General features: G+C 32.6%; 1 protein-coding gene and 1 pseudogene across 1 annotated transcript; both read right to left on the reverse strand.

The window, feature by feature from the left end:
- Window positions 1–1,252: 1,252 nt before the first annotated feature.
- Window positions 1,253–2,853, reverse strand: LOC128176088 (uncharacterized). Its single transcript, XM_052842193.1, has 3 exons — window positions 2,715–2,853; window positions 2,184–2,495; window positions 1,253–2,072 (listed from the first exon to the last, which is right to left on the reverse strand). The coding sequence occupies exons 1-3, from the start codon at window positions 2,811–2,813 to the stop codon at window positions 1,395–1,397; spliced, it is 1,089 nt and encodes a 362-aa protein (XP_052698153.1). The 5' UTR covers window positions 2,814–2,853; the 3' UTR covers window positions 1,253–1,394.
- Window positions 2,854–13,657: 10,804 nt separating this feature from the next.
- On the reverse strand, window positions 13,658–15,085 carry LOC128176166 (uncharacterized; annotated as a pseudogene).
- Window positions 15,086–18,921: the final 3,836 nt, after the last annotated feature.

The raw sequence follows: 18,921 nt of genomic DNA on the forward strand, positions 1-18,921 counted from the left end.
TCCCGTACCCTGACTCCGACTCTGTCAGCTTAGTTCTTTACTGTCTAAGTCGTTTTTAGTTCATTCCCTTTAGAGTGGAGAGTTCACATTCAGCTTTTTACATCAAGCCAATTATCTCTGTCAAGGCAGACTATACACTGTTCCATCCTTAAAGATTTTACCAATGATTTATCTTTATTTTCTCATTTCTAACAATTTTTATGCACATAAATAACTGAACGAGTGGGACTTATCAAACTTTATGAGATCAAAAAGCAAAACACATGTATCTCTCCTGCATACATGTTATACATTCGTTTCGCTCTCTCGGGAGAGCCCCAATTTACAAATAAGATTTTCAAAAATTGTAAATTGTCAGCAATTCGTTATATTGGCTTCAAGAATACATCTGACCCAGACTTGAAATTTGATATTTGAACCATTTTAATATTAGCACATTGAGTACGAGACATGCATTAATGTGGCTGCAAAATTCAAGAAATTTTAATCTGTTCTTGTGACAAACTCTAAAGTATTCTTGATGATGAATAATTAGTAATCTAATGTTTGAGTTGGTCGAATATTTACGTGCACACAATTGCTACAATCATTCAAGAAATTAAAGGACTTGTCTCGTAGCTTTTAACTTAATGCGTCGTTCAAAATCAATAATCAACTATGTGTATGAGTATATTACACATATTATACATTTGAATGACTATTACTGTATTTTCCGAAATATTGACAAAACTAGCTATTTATACAATTGATATCCAGAACACATTGAACCAAGACTTGAGATCTACTATAAAAACTAAGACACACATTAGAGTATTATTTTAAAATAGTAACATGCACTCCAACTTGCTACTAATATTAAGGAAATTAAAGAATTTGTTTGCTACCTAAACTAATGTGTTCTTTATAATGTACTACAAAAACGACAAAAAAAAAGACCATTTTTTGTTTATTAATTTTTATGCGCAAATAGTATCGCACATTTTTAACTCCCAAAGATGACTGTACAGTGTACTTTCGTTTTGTTTTCTCGATGCTTAGGAAAAAAACTTACATGACATTATTTTCAGAAACTTAACGTTTGCTGCTTATGCAGTTAATAAGCGATTTTTCAGACGATGCGAACCAAGACACATTTACGAATCCAAAATTTGAATTAGTAACATGCATTTGAAATAGTTTCTAACATTCAACAGTTTGTCTCATAGCCAAACTAATGTGCCCTTCATAATGTAAAGGAAAAATAAACCCAATAAGAAATAACACTTTTTATTTATTAATTTACTTTAACTCACTAAAGTCAAGATAGCACACATAATTCTCATATGAAATCTTACATGTATATATCATTAATGTCCAAGTTTTGTGTCCTTTTTTTATCAGAAATAATTTGCAGATTAAAAGCCTTCTTGGATAAGCTTTTGGACTGTTTGCTTAATTGGATCATATTTTTTGGCATTTCCATTTGATGTTTGTCCATTTTCGTATACAACCCACCCATTTCTTGAACGTGAAAGAGAACACATGACCACAGCAGAATGGTCAGAGGCATGTGTGAACGTTGTACTGCACAAGTTGGCCTCTGGCTTTGACTTCTCATAGAAACTTAAACTTGGGTTTGGATACCTGGAAATGGTTGGAGCATTCCATGCACTAAGAACAAAGAATAAGTTGGTGACTTCTTTAGGAATGTCTTCAATCGACACATCAATTAGGTGATGCCCAATTCTTTTCCTGTCATCCATGCGATCACCCGAATGCTTCACTCCCCATTCTTTTTGCTTTATGCCTTTATGTTTATTTAACATGGCCAACATCAAAGGGTTCTTTTGAACAAAGTCAATCGTTCTTACACATGTTTCTCCTTCAAATATTAAGCATGAGGCATCAAGATAATCTCTTTTTTCAGCTCCCTCCAAAAGAGCTGTATCATTTGGATATTGCCAATTCAAATCAAAAACTACTTTATCAATGTCCTGTGGAATTGCATAAAGCAGTTTAACAAGCTGTACTTTTGAATTTGGTTTTACAGAGTAGTCTTTTAAAGTAGCTGGCTTTGAATCAGGAAGTTTTGTCTAAAATATTCGAAATAAAATATTTAATGTTTCGATAATTCAACAAATATTTCTATTACAATGATGCATAGATTCCTGATAAATACATAAATGTCTTAATATGCAACCTACTGTAAGTTCCTTTCCTGAATATAGAAGCCTTTGCTCATTGATGTCAAACTTCATGGTTTTCTTGATCTCTGTCATCAATCTCATGATCGTCCACGAGTCATTGAATTCAATTTCTGCTGTATCTCCATTCAAAACTGTTATATGCAAAACGTTTTGCTCACCAGGTTTAGTTTCAAAAACAGAAACATCTGTTGACTTGTATTCTGCAAACTGTTTGTCCCAGATAGCTTGAAACCATTCTTTTCTGCCTATTTGAATTAACTGTTCACAACTCAATGATGGGCAATGACCATCTGATGAAGACAGAATGCACTGAAATGTATAACAGAAAATGCAGTATTTAAGTAACATGCATAGGGAGCAAATATATAATGGTTTTATATATTGCTGTGTTATTCTGTTAAATCTAGATCTCCCATGCATTGCTGTATCGATAAAGTGGGGAAATTTCAGCATGTATGTGTGTTGGTTGCAATATAAAATTTAACGAAAGTCTAAAGTAACTTTAACAGTGCTTAACCTATAACTTACCTGTAAACAAACAAGAGGTGGATGTTGGCATTTTTCGCTCACTGTAACTGGTGGAAACTCTTTAGAGAGTTTATCACTGTTACACATTCGGCATCTCATGACTGCTTAATCTTTATTAGTCTGCCCTCTGTGATTTAAATGAAACTTCTTAAACTACGAAGAAACGAAAGAGAAACAAACTTATATGTCACGTGATACAGTCAGGACTAATCAGTTAGCAATATGACGAGGTCGATGGAACATGGGTACTGGCGAAGCTTTCTTTACCAGGTAAGGAACCTCCCGTCACCTAGAATATGTTTACATATCAGATTTCCTACTTCGTCTACCTTTTTTGCGTAGTTATAAATAAATCAAACTTATTGGCAATTCTTAAATGTTTTAATGTATTCATGTATGTCAGCAATGCACATAGTCATTTATAGAACGGCCTGTATTGTAGAAAAAATGATTTTATTACCATGTATTGGTATCATTTTATTGTCTTCGATACAGTAAAACAGTGGGTCGTTTAAACGTGTGTACGTCCAGCTCTACAACCGATCTATAACGAGATAATTAACTCGTAATTACGAGATCTTTTTCGTAATTACGAGATAAATAGCTCATAATAATTAGATCTTTACTCGTAATTACGAGATAATAAGCTCGTAATAACGAGATCTTTTCTCGTGATAACGAGATAATTATCTCGTAATTACGAGATCTTTTCTCGTAATTACGAGATCTTTTCTCGTAATCACGATATCTTTTCTCGTAATAACGATTCAACTAACTCGTAATAACAAGATTTTTTCTCTTTATTACGAGATCTTTCCTCGTAATAACGAGATAATTAACTCGCTTTTACGAGATCTTTTCTTGTTATAACAAGATAATAAGCTTGTATAACGAGATTTTTTTTTCGTAATTACGAGATAGAAATATTTTTTATGTGACCCTATTCATCTTTCGTGGTTTTAAAACAAACAACTAAAATAAAGCCAAAGAGATTCAATTTCATGAAATAAATACAATTAAAATATTTGGGAATTTTATGTTGAATCATTTATGTTGTATGCATCAGTTATTAAATAACAAGATCACCTTTCATAAATCCTTGCAAGTGCACAACCCCACGGAAAATGGGTCGATCCAGCTAAAGTTGTTTCTGCAAAAACTGAATATATATTATAAGTATTTAGAGTTAATTTTTTAACAACTTTGCTTCAATAATGCATTAAACATTTTTCTTCTTTACAAATATTGACAAAAATCTTTTGAAGCCTCTAACTCCCTAATAGTAGGGATCAGCCCCTTTTTCTTTAGAACGAATGAAAGGTCTCGGTAAGGACCACAGCTTTTGAAATATATCTTATAACAAATTATTATCAGGAACAGAACTAAGAATGAAAACACGGAAATTTTTTGCAATTCGAACTAATTTTCTAACTTTTGTTTCAACACCTTTACCACTCCTTTTATTTGCATTTCAATAACAAATGAAATGTGTCTTGCGTCTTATTCAATGTATCTGCTTCAAACTAGCCAATTTTTGACTCTGGGAGATGAAAAGGCATATCAGTTCCAAAATGTTAAAAATTTTATATTATTTTATTTCGTAATTTTCAAATTATTTCATTTATAAGGGTGATACTTCGAAGTTTTGTTGAGTGAATATTTACCGTTTTAAATTATATTCACATGTATAACTGCCGTTCATGTACATGAACTATTGTTTTTTACAATTGAATACTATAGTAAACACGCGCTTTTAACATTGCTGATGAAAATAAGCCAAGAGATTTTAGTACAGGTTCACGTAAGAATCAGGCAAACAGTGATAAGTCATATATTTCATATTGAAATGATAATTTAATTTGAGAACAATATAAACAAGTGTTCTCAAAAAATGATAAATTTTTTAGTGAATCATGCATAATTGCGAAGCTGTGCTACTAAAAATAGATCCACTTTGTCACACTCTTTAAACACAATGAAAACACTATGGTATAAAATTTTGACAGGATTTTCAGAAATTCAGTGTCAAATCATTTATTAAAAATGTTGGTATGAAGTAAAGACAATGCCATCTTCTTTTTTCATGCGAAGGGCTTGTGTACTATATAACTTCAATTTCAATCCTAATTTCCTTATTTTCATATCAATTTTTTACATGCCCCTAAAAAGTGGGGGGGGGGGGGGGGCAACTCATTCATAATTCAACTTTTTATATGTAAATTTTAAAAAATTAGTTGCGAGAAAAAGTGTACATATGCACTTCCAGACTCCTGTCACTTACCAGCCGTCTGTTTACCGTGGATCAAACACAGTGACATTCTTATTTCATTATGCGACACTTCTTGCTCATGCATTGATCTGGAGGGGGAGAGGGGGTCCGCCCCCCGGTAAAATCAATATCAATAATTTCACGAAGTAAAAGGGGAGAGGTTATCTGGATCCCATCCCCATTGGATAATTAAATTTAATTAATTTTATAAAGATATGCATCGGAACCCTTTAAAAGATAGAGAGCTCTGCAGTTATCAAAAAAAGGCGAAGGCGAAAGCGCGAAGATGCGAAGGCGAGAGTGCGAAGTTGAAGGAGCGATAGTAGTATCGCTTCTTCGCTTTCGCAACTCCGCACTTTCGACTTTGCATCATCTCGCTTCGCCGTCGCATATTCGCTCCTTCGCCGTCACACCTTTGCACTTTCGCCATCGCAACTTCGCACTTTCGCATCTTTGCCTAGCTGCAATAATGTAGCCCTCTCCGATTTTTTTTTATATCTGATGGTTACTGGAGAGGGCTACAATTCTATAGGATCTCCGAAATGGTGCAAAATTATTTTTTTAATGCGGCTGACTTCGGTCAGTAAAGATCGATTTTATATTTTACTATTTTTAAATAAAATGATTTTTTAAATTCAGGTTGAACAAACTAACCGTATATAAATCAAAACCAGATAAACCACAACTGCATATGTACCAGTCGTCTTTTTCAGCAGCCATGACAGTTCTCGTGTGATTTTAAGGGATTTACGCTTAGAGTTTTGATGGGCTTGATAACGCGAATATCAGTGTAAATAATCGATCTTACCTCGTTCTATCACTAAAACATCATTTCAGGAAATGGTAAATAATAGAAAATTCATATTTACCGCGTTAATTATGATAACAATAGGGGAATTCATATATTTAGTTCAAGATCCGCTCCTAAATTCTCATTGGCTGTCCAAAAATAAAACCGGTCAAGGTCAGTAAACATGGCGGACAAATTCAACTTGCGTTGTTGACATACACGAAAAATAACTGATATATGGACTATATCTGATATTTTTGGATTTAGTTATGCCATAGGCATCTACACTGTTTGTGTTCAGGTAAGAAATGCAGATGTTATTGTCATTTATATACGATTTGAGACGAAATTGTTGCGGGAGTAAATCACTCCCGCACTTGCACCATTACGGAGATCCTATGGAGTTGTAGCCCTCTCCCAAAAATAAATCGGGAGAGGGCTACATTATTGCAGCTAATCTTCGCCCTATAGGTCGAAATGGTCCCATCGGAACACCATATGTATCTCAATATTACGAGTGACAACACATTAGAATTATTTCGAGATACAAGACACTGTAAAACAAAATTATGTTTATTGGCGATGAAAGAGTAGACTCGATAATGTACATGCAAGTACATCACCCAGAATTAATGATGAAACCAAAATTATGAAAAGTTCACTCCATTGTTAGGCATTATAACCAAGCTGAAGTTAGCAGGCACTAACAGCAGCCATTACGCCAGTGCAAGTTAACGGCCAGCAAGGAAAATCGTCAAAGTACTGAGAGTACTCGAACAGAAAATATATTTTACTTTATCATCAGCATATTTTAATTAAGATGATGATTAGAGGATTAATGCATCAATAGTTTGTATGAGCATTGACAACTTTGGATGCAGTAAAGATCGTGGGATCAAAAGCAAGGAGCATATAAACCCCTAACATTAGTCCGAACCCCTTACATGTATCAACGCTTTAAGAAACAATCTCTTCTTATTATAATCGAACAGTGTTTATTTTCTATTTAGATTTACTAAAGACATTTGCTCTAAAAGAATAAAATCTGTTCATGATCACAAATACAACATTACAACAAATGTTAAGAATATCGATGTTCATGTATTTCGTAGAAGAACATTTCCAGAAATGTAAATGAGTAAAGTATTCATATTCCTACGCTACCTGCCTCCTTAATCTTTTTTTTAATGATAATATAAACATGTATCATTCTTCGATTGACAATTTATTCACCAATGAATATTGCTTATATTATTACAAAACTTATTCCTCATGATTGTTGTTCGTTATTTTTCACACAGTATCCTCACTGTGAATGAATTCGTTTTTCTTTATCTGCGTCATTACCCGCCATATGTTGACGAGAGAAATGATATAATTGTTAACAATCAATTTGTGGCTATGTAAGTGTTTTGTGTATGCTTGTTTCGGATATGAAAAACTATATACTGCGAATCATTTACATGTTCGGTGTTTATAGCTTCAAAATCAGTTGAACAGAATGAAAATTCAAGTAATTTCAAAGTCGTATCTTGGATACAAGGTAACCAATTTCTATTCATATTTACAGCGGGGGTCATTTTTTACGGGGGTCAATTTCCTTCAAGTTTAACATGAAGAAAATTAACCTCTGGGTCTTTTTTCTTCCGAAAAATCCAATTATTCTTCAGCAAGGGGTGTCATAATTCTACTTCGAAAATTGACCTCCGGTCATTATTCAACGGAGGGTCATTATCTTTAGCAGATTCTACTGGTTTCGTAATGACAAATAATTTAGGTTAACAGTGGCGTAGCTAGAACTAAAAAGAAGTATATGCACCATATAGGGGGAGGAGGGTTCAGGGGGCGAAGCCCCCCGACGGAAAACGGATTTCGTGTTTTATTGATCACCAAGGAGCATATTTTAAGCACTTTTCGTGCTTTCGTATTTTTTTCTTTCTGGTAAACAACATTGAAAAGAAATTGGTAATTTTTAAATTTGATAATCGTAAAGATCATTTGATAAAGGTCAATTTTAAGGCGTCCAAAATCAGGCTTCTGTGTTCAAGTGCCAATGCTAGCAATATATCCTTTTCTGCATTTAACGAGGCCGGGTCTAATTTGTTCTGCCCTAGATTTTTGAATGAAATTTTTACATGAATTTCTACTGATATATTTATTATTTTAAGATGGAAAAATAAGACATTTACCACACCGTTTGTTTAAGGGGTCATCTCAAAGTTTGATAATTTTTAACATAGGACCCGATGGGATTTTGCTTGAAATGTATCAATTTTGCACATTTTTTAAAATCTTTTGCCCTAGGGATTTCTTTTTCTGTTCTACATATTAAAGTTATTGCTAAAAGCCATCAAATGGTCAAATAAAAAACACTTTTACCTCCTGGTTTGTTCCAGGGGTCTTATCAAAGTTGTTTTTTGTATGCCCAATTTCCCAGATTTGTCAGATTATGGCTATTTTATGTTTGACAAAGGCGGAAATGGTGATCTTTATTGTATTATTAAAACATTCAGACATATCTAAGTAATAAATAAATATATAACATTAAATATTTAGGGTCATTTATATAAAATACATGGTTACTGTCTTGAGATATATGAATTAAGCTATATCTAGGCAGATTAAGAAAAACGTGACAGAGGACTAGGCTTGCTGAACCCTCTTTACGATTTCGACCCGAGCCCAAATATAGCTTATACTTCGAGACATTTATGTTCATTCCACAATATAATATCAATTTTACGCATCAAACGAGCTATTTTCAACAAATTTCGCTGAATATCTGCAGTTGAAACTATATCGCCATGGCGTCAACAAAGCAAAAGATGACGTCACAATACAAATGAAACGCTGCGCGAAAGCGTGCGTACTCGTTCTGTACTCGGCCTCGTTAAAACAAAAACTATCATAAAGTTTGTTTACACATTGTACATATATTTTAACTTTGCATGTAAGTTCAGTTTTGAGAATAAACGTTCAATGTGGTTAATTTGAACTATGTGTAATTTCCAATTTCTTGGAATGTATACGGAAAACCCAGTGACGTCAATAAAGGTTTTCTGATACCATAAGTCAGCTGATTGACCTTAAACATATGCCCCAGACTTCAGATCGTGTGAACCAGGACCAAATTGACTGATATGATACTCACAGGGCAATGTCTATCAAGAGTCCAACACTTGATGTTTAATCATAAACTGTTATCAAAAGCAACAACGTAATTTTTTAGTTGTATCAATAAATCTACTGATAATTGGTGGGATACAAGTAGTGCTTCAGTTGCTGCAATAAATGACGTTATGTATTGCAATATCCATTTACAAATTTATTGAATAAAGCAGTTGACAACCTCATCTATTTATGTGATAATATCAAAGTACTCAACATAGTCAATTTTTAATTAAAAAGGAGTTTGCAAAAACAATATCTCGATGTTAAAAATATTTTGTTCGACTTTCAAATTTATTCATAAACATTTGAAGTGATTAAATCAAATGAAACCAATAGATCACACGGCAATTATTGCTTCATGGTATTTGGTAAATGGATGATTAATAAATAGATGTTTTATGTAAATACTTGAAACTAATAATTGATATTTCATTAATTGAGTATATATTCATACAGAGTGGTTCAGCGCATTCTACTATTTTGATTCCATTGCTTCGTCATAGTAAGACAACATTAAAAAACTGTGACTCGTCAAATTCTTTTAAAATGTGCGTTTAAAATTTAAGTTTTGCGTACAAATAACATTAATTTTGATATATTATATAGTTTGTGTACAACTTGTTCATAAATACTTATTTTTCAATGCTATTTCAGCTTTGAAAGTGTTCTTATCACTCCTCTTAATGGTTTTATGTCTTTCAATATCCATAAATGTTGGACAGTGGACATTTGTGTTTAATTAGTAATCTGATTTTGTATCTGTTTTAGTATTTGATACTTTCGTTATGTTTTCTTGGTCTGTCTACGGAAAACCCAGTGAGGTCAATATAGGTTTTCTGATATCATAAGTCAGCTGATTGACCTTTAACATATACCCCAAAACTTCACATCCTGAGGACAAGGACCCAAATTATCTATCGACTGATATGATACACACAGGGCAATGTCTATTAAGTTTCCAACACTTTATATTTAACCATTAACTGTTATCAAAAGCAACAACGTAATTTTTAGTATTATCATTAACTCTACTGATAATTGGTGGGATACATGTATAGCTCTTGTTGCTGCATTTATTGACGTTATGTATTGCATTATCCATTAATGAAGTTATTTAATAAAATAGTGGACAATCTTATCTTTTTTTCGCTAATTTGTATTTGTTAACTATTTGATAATTTCGTTTCGTTTTCTTGTTCTTTCAAGAAAAACCCTGCAATGCCGATAAAGATTTTGTGAAAATGAAAGTCAGATACTCTTTGTGTTGACTGTCTTTAGATATTTACCCAAGACTTTCAGCTCATGAGAACTAGGGCCCTATCTAAGTGTAGAATAATATGATAGCATTCTATGTATATCAAACAGTTGGTCACAGTTTTTAGTTTTCATGAAAAAGAGTTTGCAATAAGATCTCTTCGATAAAAATATTTTTAAAACCAATTTTCGAATTTATTTATAAACATTTGAAGGGATTTAATCAAATGAAACCAATAGATCACATAGCATTTGTAGCTTCATTGTATTTGGTAAATGGGTTCTTTATTGGGAACGTTTAAACCAATGGTTCATAGTGCTAATGTCCACAAAATTTGCAGAATTTCTGTTGAAAAAGTATACCTTTTAAAGGGGATATGCAACCACCATATGATGGAGGTTGGAAACAAATAGATTAAAAGGTTGAAATGTGTTAAATATAAGTGAATAAGATGTACTCTGAAAAATATACTTCTCATTTATAAGACCAGGTTTAGAATATAATGACATAGTTTGGGACAACTATTCAGATAGTGAAGTTAAAGTGTTAGAAGATATTCAATTGCAAGTAACTGCAGCAGGTCTTAAAATGAACTCAACCAGATCTGCTCAATATGATGAATTTGGTATTGATCTACTATCAGACAGAAGAAAGGTTCACTTACTCACACTATTTTATAAAATCGTTCAGGTACTTGCTCCAAATACCTACAGAATACCTACAGAATTTACTTATACCATCTGCATTACCGCAAAACAAATTTGTTTTACCTCAGATAAAAACAACTGCTTTATGAATAGTTTTTTTCCTTCAACCATAAAATTTTGGATTGAATTATCTCTTCCAATTAGAATTTTACCAACTGTGTTTTCATATAAAAAAAAGCCATAAAAAATATTTCTTAGAAAGCAAAACGAACTGTATGACTTGGGATACAGAAAGGAAAATGTTATACTTTGTCAGTTAATAAATAATGCAAGGAATTTAAATGCTGACCTATTTAACCATTTTTTGCGTTAAAATTTTATTTGTGATATGTGTGATTATGTATCTGAGAATGTTTATCATTATTTCTTTGTCCATATTTTGATTTGCAGAGGGAAGTTTTATTCAGTCAAATTGTTAGTAGCTACTGACATAAACTTTTATAATAACTGAAATAATCGCATTAGGAAATGTCAATGACACTTTATTTCTGAGCACATTTAAGCCCCTATATCGCTTCATATTTCTCTATAATTAATTAGATGTATCATTATCATTGTTGTGCGTTTTTAGAATATAAAGGTGTTATAAAATATATAGATTAAACAAGAAGTTTTGGTGTTTTTACCGTCGCAATGTTAGATTAATGTAACTGCAGTAATGTACAGTCAACGTATACATTCTACTTTATGTGAACTGAATAATAAGCCGTTGTGTGCTTTCATTGAGGATTGTTCACAACCATCCTTTTACAAACTTTGTAATAAGCTGGAGAAAAAAAACCTAGATTAATTTAAAACTGTTCGTTATCCTTAACCACCACATGTTTAAACCCATGATTATCCAACTTTGTGTAAAAAGCTGACTCTGGACCTTCCACTTTGGAAAGTCAGAGAGCTTGATGTGCCAATATTTTAACAACAACACTTTTCATCTGACATTCTGATTATGATTTCCGAGGGAATTGAGACACAGCCTCATTGTTTATTGGACTTTTCTACACTCTAAGACCCCCACCATCTCTGCAGATGAATGACTGTACTCGTACATGTTTATTTTTATTTGGTGGTAAAATTATAGTGTTATCATTACTTTCTGTATTCAAAAAAGTTTCTTGTATTTGTTTCATCAATAAATTACTTATCTAAACATTTTTTTTCTGACTTGGCTAATTTTTATATCTCACAATTCCAAAGGTAATGAGCCGCAAAATTGCACAGTGGATAATTATTTACAATAAAATGTAATTGAAACAATGTGGTTAATTATTGATGCTTTTTAACAAAACAAATTTTGCAGTTAAAAACATTTGTGAACTTTGTTTTGGTGTTGAAACTAACGATGGCACTCAAAAGATGTGTTCTTTGTCTCTCCTATGAAATCAAAAATTTTTGTTACTTTAATAGTATATCTATTAAATCAGCAGGTATGTGTGTTATTTCCCATACCCTGACTCCGACTCTGTCAGCTTATTTCTTTACTGTCTAAGTCGTTTTTAGTTCATTCCCTTTAGAGTGGAGAGTTCACATTCAGCTTTTTACACCAAGCCAATTATCTCTGTCAAGACAGACTATACACTGTTCCATCCTGAAAGATTTTACCAATGATTTATCTTTATTTTCTCATTTCTAACAATTTTTATGCACACAAATAACTGAAGGAGTGGGACTAATCAAACATTATGAGATCAAAGTGCAAGACACATGTATCGCGTATATATCTCTCTTGCATACATGTTATACATTCGTTTCGCTTTCTCGGGAGAGCCCCAATTTACAAATAAGATTTTCGAAAATCATAAATTGTCAGCAATTCGTTATATTGGCTTCAAGAATACATCTGACCCAGACTTAAAATTTGATATTGAACCATTTTAATATTAGCACATTGAATACGAGACATGCATTAAAGTGGCTGCAACATTCAAGAAATTATAATCTGTTCTTGTGACAAACTCTAAAGTATTCTTGATGAAGAATAATTAGTTATCTAATGTTTGAGTTGGTCGAATATTAACGCGCATACATAATTGCTACAATCATTCAAGAAATTAAAGGACTTGTCTCGTAGCTTTAACGTAATGCGTCGTTCAAAATCAGTAATCAACTATATGCATGAGTATATAATACATATTATACATTTGAATGAATATTACTGTATTTTCCGATATAATGACAAAACTAGCTATTTATTCAATTGATATCCAGAACGCATTGAACCAAGACTTGAGATCTGCTATAAAAACTAAGACACACATTAGAGTATTATTTTAAAATAGTAACATGCACTCCAACTTGCTACTAATATTAAGGAAATTAAAGAATTTGTTTGCTACCTAAACTGATGTGTTCTTTATAATGTATTACAAAAACGACACAAAAAAGACCATTTTTTGTTTATTAATTTTTATGCGCAAATAGTATCGCACATTTTTTAACTCCCAAAGATGACTGTACAGTGTACTTTCGTTTTGTTTTCTCGATGCTTAGGAAAAAAACTTACATGACATTATTTTTAGAAACTTAACAACGTTTGCTGCTTATGCAGTTAATAAGCAATTTTTCAAACGATGCGAAACAAGACACATTTACGAATCCAAAATTTGAATTAGTAACATGCATTTGAAATAGTTTCTAACATTCAAGATTTTGTCTCATAGCCAAACTAATGTGCCCTTCATAATGTAAAGGAAAAATAAACCCAATAAGAAATAACACTTTTTATTTATTAATTTACTTTAACTCACTAAAGTCAAGATAGCACACATAATTCTCATATGAAATCTTACATGTATATATCATTAATGTCCAAGTTTTGTGTCCTTTTTTTATCAGAAATAATTTGCAGATTAAAAACCCTTTTGGGTAAGCTTTTGGGCTGTTTGCTTAATTGGATCATATTTTTGGCATTTTCATTTGATGTTTGTCCATTTTCGTATACAACCCACCCATTTCTTGAACGTGAAAGAGAACACATGACCACAGCAGAATGGTCAGAGGCATGTGTGAACGTTGTACTGCACAAGTTGGCCTCTGGCTTTAACTTCTCATAGAAACTTAAACTTGGGTTTGGATGCCTGGAAATGGTTGGAGCATTCCATGCACTAAGAACAAAGAATGGTGACTTCTTTAGGAATGTCTTCATTCGACACATCAATTAGGTGATGCCCAATTCTTTTCCTGTCATCCATGCGATCACCCGAATGCTTCACTCCCCATTCTTTTTGCTTTATGCCTTTATGTTTATTTAACATGGCCAACATCAAAGGGTTCTTTTGAACAAAGTCTATCGTTCTTACACATGTTTCTCCTTCAAATATTAAGCATGAGGCATCAAGATAATCTCTTTTTTCAGCTCCCTCCAAAAGATCTGTATCATTCGGATATTGCCAATTCAAATCAAAAACTACTTTATCAATGTCCTGTGGAATTGCATAAAGTTTAACAAACTGTACTTTTGAATTTGGTTTACAGAGTAAGAGTAGTCTTTTAAAGTAGCTGGCTTTGAATCAGGAAGTTTTGTCCAAAATATTCGAAATAAAATATTTAATGTTTCGATAATTCAACAAATATTTCTATTACAATGATGCATAGATTCCTGATAAATACATAAATGTCTTAATATGCAACCTACTGTAAGTTCCTTTCCTGAATATAGAAGCCTTTGCTCATTGATGTCGAACTTCATGGTTTTCTTGATCTCTGTCATCAATCTCATGATCGTCCACGAGTCATTGAATTCAATTTCTGCTGTATCTCCATTCAAAACTGTTATATGCAAAACGTTTTGCTCACCAGGTTTAGTTTCAAAAACAGAAACATCTGTTGACTTGTATTCTGCAAACTGTTTGTCCCAGATAGCTTGAAACCATTCTTTTCTGCCTATTTGAATTAACTGTCCACAACTCAATGATGGGCAATGACCATCTGATGAAGACAGAATGCACTGAAATGTATAACAGAAAATGCAGTATTTAAGTAACATGCATAGGGAGCAAATATATAATGGTTTTATATATTGCTGTTTTATTCTGTTAAATCTAGATCTCCCATGCATTGCTGTATCGATAAAGTGGGGAAATTTCAGCATGTATGTGTGTTGGTTGCAATATAAATTTTAACGAAAGTCTAAAGTAACTTTAACAGTGCTTAATCTATAACTTACCTGTAAACAAACAAGAGGTGGGTCACAGGATGAATGACCATCTTTAAGTCCTCCTTAAAGATAGCTTAAAGGTGTTTAAAGGTAGCTTAAAGACGATCTTTAAGCCACCTTTAAGCTACCTTTAAGCTATATGTATTGCTTAAAGGTGGCTTAAAGAAAGCGTAAAGATGGCTTAAAGGCAGCTTAAAAACTATCTTTAAGCCACCTTTAAGCCACCTTTAAGGACAACTTATAGGTCCTTAATGTCCAAACTTCTTTAAGCCACCTTTAAGCCACCTTTAAGCTACCTTTAAGCCACCTTTAAGCCATTAAAATTTTTTTTATTCAATATTGTGCTTAATTTCCAACAAAATGTATTAGCTTTATGAAAGAAAAGGTATTAAAACGGTTTTTGTTCTAGAAAGAAAAATGAAAAAAAAACACCAAAAAAAAAACGGCCGCGGTGAGAATTGAACCCGGGACCCTTAGTTTACTAGCATCACCACACATCCTCTGCGCCACGGCAACTTTTATATTTATAAGCGTTTTTATATCCTATATATCAGTGGATATTGAATCACTGTATTGAATGTGTTTACTTGAAAAGATTTTGACAAACCATTCAGTTTGTAACAATCAATTATATCTAATTTATAAATTACATGCATGCATGTATTTAGAATGAAATACGGAACTTGGTCTTCAGTGAACAAAAATATATTATACCTAAATGGAAACCGTTAGGTTCACTATAGTAGGCTTTCTTAGTTAATAAATTTAAACAGAGTAGATATACGTAATTCATCTTATTTATAGCTATAAAAATGTAAGAAAGAAAATGAAATCATTTCTTTTATTAAATGCATTGATACTATTAAGGTATTTGTTCAATTTCCCGCAATTTCCCGGTTTTCATGATCGCGGCGCCGTTCCAATATGTTTAAATATTTACATGTAATTGTATGTACATGATTTTTAAACTATCAATTCTATAACAAACAAAATTACCAATTACCGGTGACGTATTTACTGCATGTGGCAATTGCAAATGACTTGTACATACAATTGTGTGATGTGCCAGGCCGGGTATATTTGACATATTTACCCTTATACATATATTTAAATAATCAACCCCTATTTATGATCACCGGTACATTAATTAATTAGCCTCAAGATTTTACTCTTACATACATGTATCGTTAATTTGTAGACGTAACATATTTGAAACCCAGAGCTAGGAAATAATACTTTGAAAATGAATTACAAATGTAAATTAACTTTTATTCACTAGACTTATCGTATACTCGTACATACTAAGATTCAACGCCTTTAGAAACCCTGACGTGCACCTGGGCACACGACACACCTGTTGTGTATATCTTGTATATTCTGTGTAAGTTCCAGGGGTTTTCTTAAGTTGGACAAACAATAGACTTTAATTAGATATACACAAACATGCACCTGGGCACACGACACAACTGTTGTGTATATCTTGTATATTCTGTGTTAGTTCCAGGGGTTTTCTTAAGTTGGACAAACAATAGACTCTAATTAGATATACACAAACGAACAAAACTATGTCTAGACAAACAAAGCAGTAATATCCTGCCCGATATAACAAAGGCAGTTGAGAGTCTTTTCATCTTTAACATGTATCTAGCAGATATAGAGTTAGAAATAATGAAAATTGAAAAAAAAAATACAAACCTTAAACCGATTAACAAATTAAATCATGCATTTTTGGTTCATTATCTTTATTTTGTTTAATAACCAGATGAACTGAGAGAGAGAGAGAGAGAGAGAGAGAGAGAGATTTTCACCGATTAATTTGTAATAGGAAACAAACATACTTTAATTAGTTTTATGCACATATTAAGATACAAAGACTGCGCTCATCCCTACAATAATTTTGAAACCTCAAAAAATTATAAAGAATTTTATAACGGCAATCTGTGTCCATCGGAGCGGTGCTGATGATAGTGATCTGTGTTTAATGGAGCGACGATTAAAACCGCCTGGAACCCCCCCCCCCTTCCTTGGAAATTATATTATCACTCGGATGACCCCCTCCCATCTCTATAAAAGAGTTTTTGCATTTAATATATGTTTTTATTGTTCAGCTTGATCAATATTGACTTAAAGGCCACTTAAAGACAGTGTAAAGGCAGTGTAAAGAGAGCGTAAATGCCACTTAAAGATGCTTAAAGGTGGCTTAAAGGTGGCTTAAAGGTAGCTTAAAGAAGTTTGGACATTAAGGACCTATAAGCACTTGCTTAAAGGTGACTTAAAGGCGGCTTAAAGGTTGTATAGCCTTTAAGCTCCTTTAAGTCACCTTTAAGCCACCTTTAAGGACTTGCTTAAAGATGGTTTTTCGCCCTGTGGGTGTTGGCATTTTCGCTCACTGTAACTGGTGGAAACTCTTTAGAGAGTTTATCACTATTACACATTCGGCATCTCATGACTGCTTAATCTTTATTAGTCTGCCCTCTGTGATTTAAATGAAACTTCTTAAAATACGAAGAAACGAAAGAGAAACAAACTTATATGTCATGTGATACAGTCAGGACTAATCAGTTAGCAATATGACGAGGTCGAGGGAACATGGGTCCTGGCGAAGCTTTCTTTACCAGGTAAGGAACCTCCCGTCAACTAGAATATGTTTACATATCAGATTTCCTACTTCGTCTACCTTTTTTTGCGTAGTTATAAATAAATCAAACTTATTGGCAATTCTTAAATGTTTTAATGTATTCATGTATGTCAGCAATGCACATAGTCATATGATTTATAGAACGGCCTGTATTGTAGAAAAATGATTTTAATTATATTGATACCATTTTATTGTCTTCGATACAGTAAAACAGTGGGTCGTTTAAACGTGTGTACGTCCAGCTCTACAACCGATCTATAACGAGATAATAAACTCGTAATGACGAGATCTTTTTCGTAATTACGAGATAATTTAACTCGTAATAACGAGATCTTTTCTTGTAATAACGAGATAATTAGCTCGTAATAACGAGATCTTTTCTCGTAATTACGAGATAATAAGCTCGTAATAACGAGATTTTTTCTCGTAATAACGAGATAATTATCTCGTAATTACGAGATCTTTTCTTGTAATAACGATTTAACTAACTCGTAATAACAAGATGTTTTCTCTTTATTACGAGATCTTTCCTCGTAATAACGAGATAATTAACTCGCTTAAAATTACGAGATCTTTTCTCGTTATAACGACATAATAAGCTTGTATAACGAGATTTTTTTTTTGTAATTACGAGATAAAAATATTTTTTATAGGGCCCTATTCATCTTTCGTGGTTTTAAAACAAACAACTAAAATAAAGCCAAAGAGATTCAATTTCATGAAATAAATACAATTAAAATATTTGGGAATTTTATGTTGAATCATTTATGTTGTATGCATCAGTTATTAAATAACAAGATCACCTTTCATAAATCCTTGCAAGTGCACAACCCCACGGAAAATAGGTCGATCCAGCTAAAGTTGTTTCTGCAAAAACTGAATATATATTATAAGTATTTAGAGTTAATTTTTTAACAACTTTGCTTCAATAATGCATTAAACATTTTTCTTCTTTACAAATGTTGACAAAAATCTTTTGAAGCCTCTAACTCCCTAATAGTAGGGGACAACCCCTTTTTCTTTAGAACGAATGAAAGGTCTCGGTAAGGACCACAGCTTTTGAAATATATCTTATAACAAATTATTATCAGGTACAGAACTAAGAATGAAAACACCGAATTTTTTTGCAATTCGAACTAATTTTCTAACTTTTGTTTCAACACCTTTACCACTCCTTTTATTTGCATTTCAATAACAAATGAAATGTGTCTTGCATCTTTTTCA

This window comes from Crassostrea angulata, chromosome 1 (assembly GCF_025612915.1).
Source record: "Crassostrea angulata isolate pt1a10 chromosome 1, ASM2561291v2, whole genome shotgun sequence".
In the NCBI taxonomy this organism is placed as follows: domain Eukaryota; kingdom Metazoa; phylum Mollusca; class Bivalvia; order Ostreida; family Ostreidae; genus Magallana; species Magallana angulata.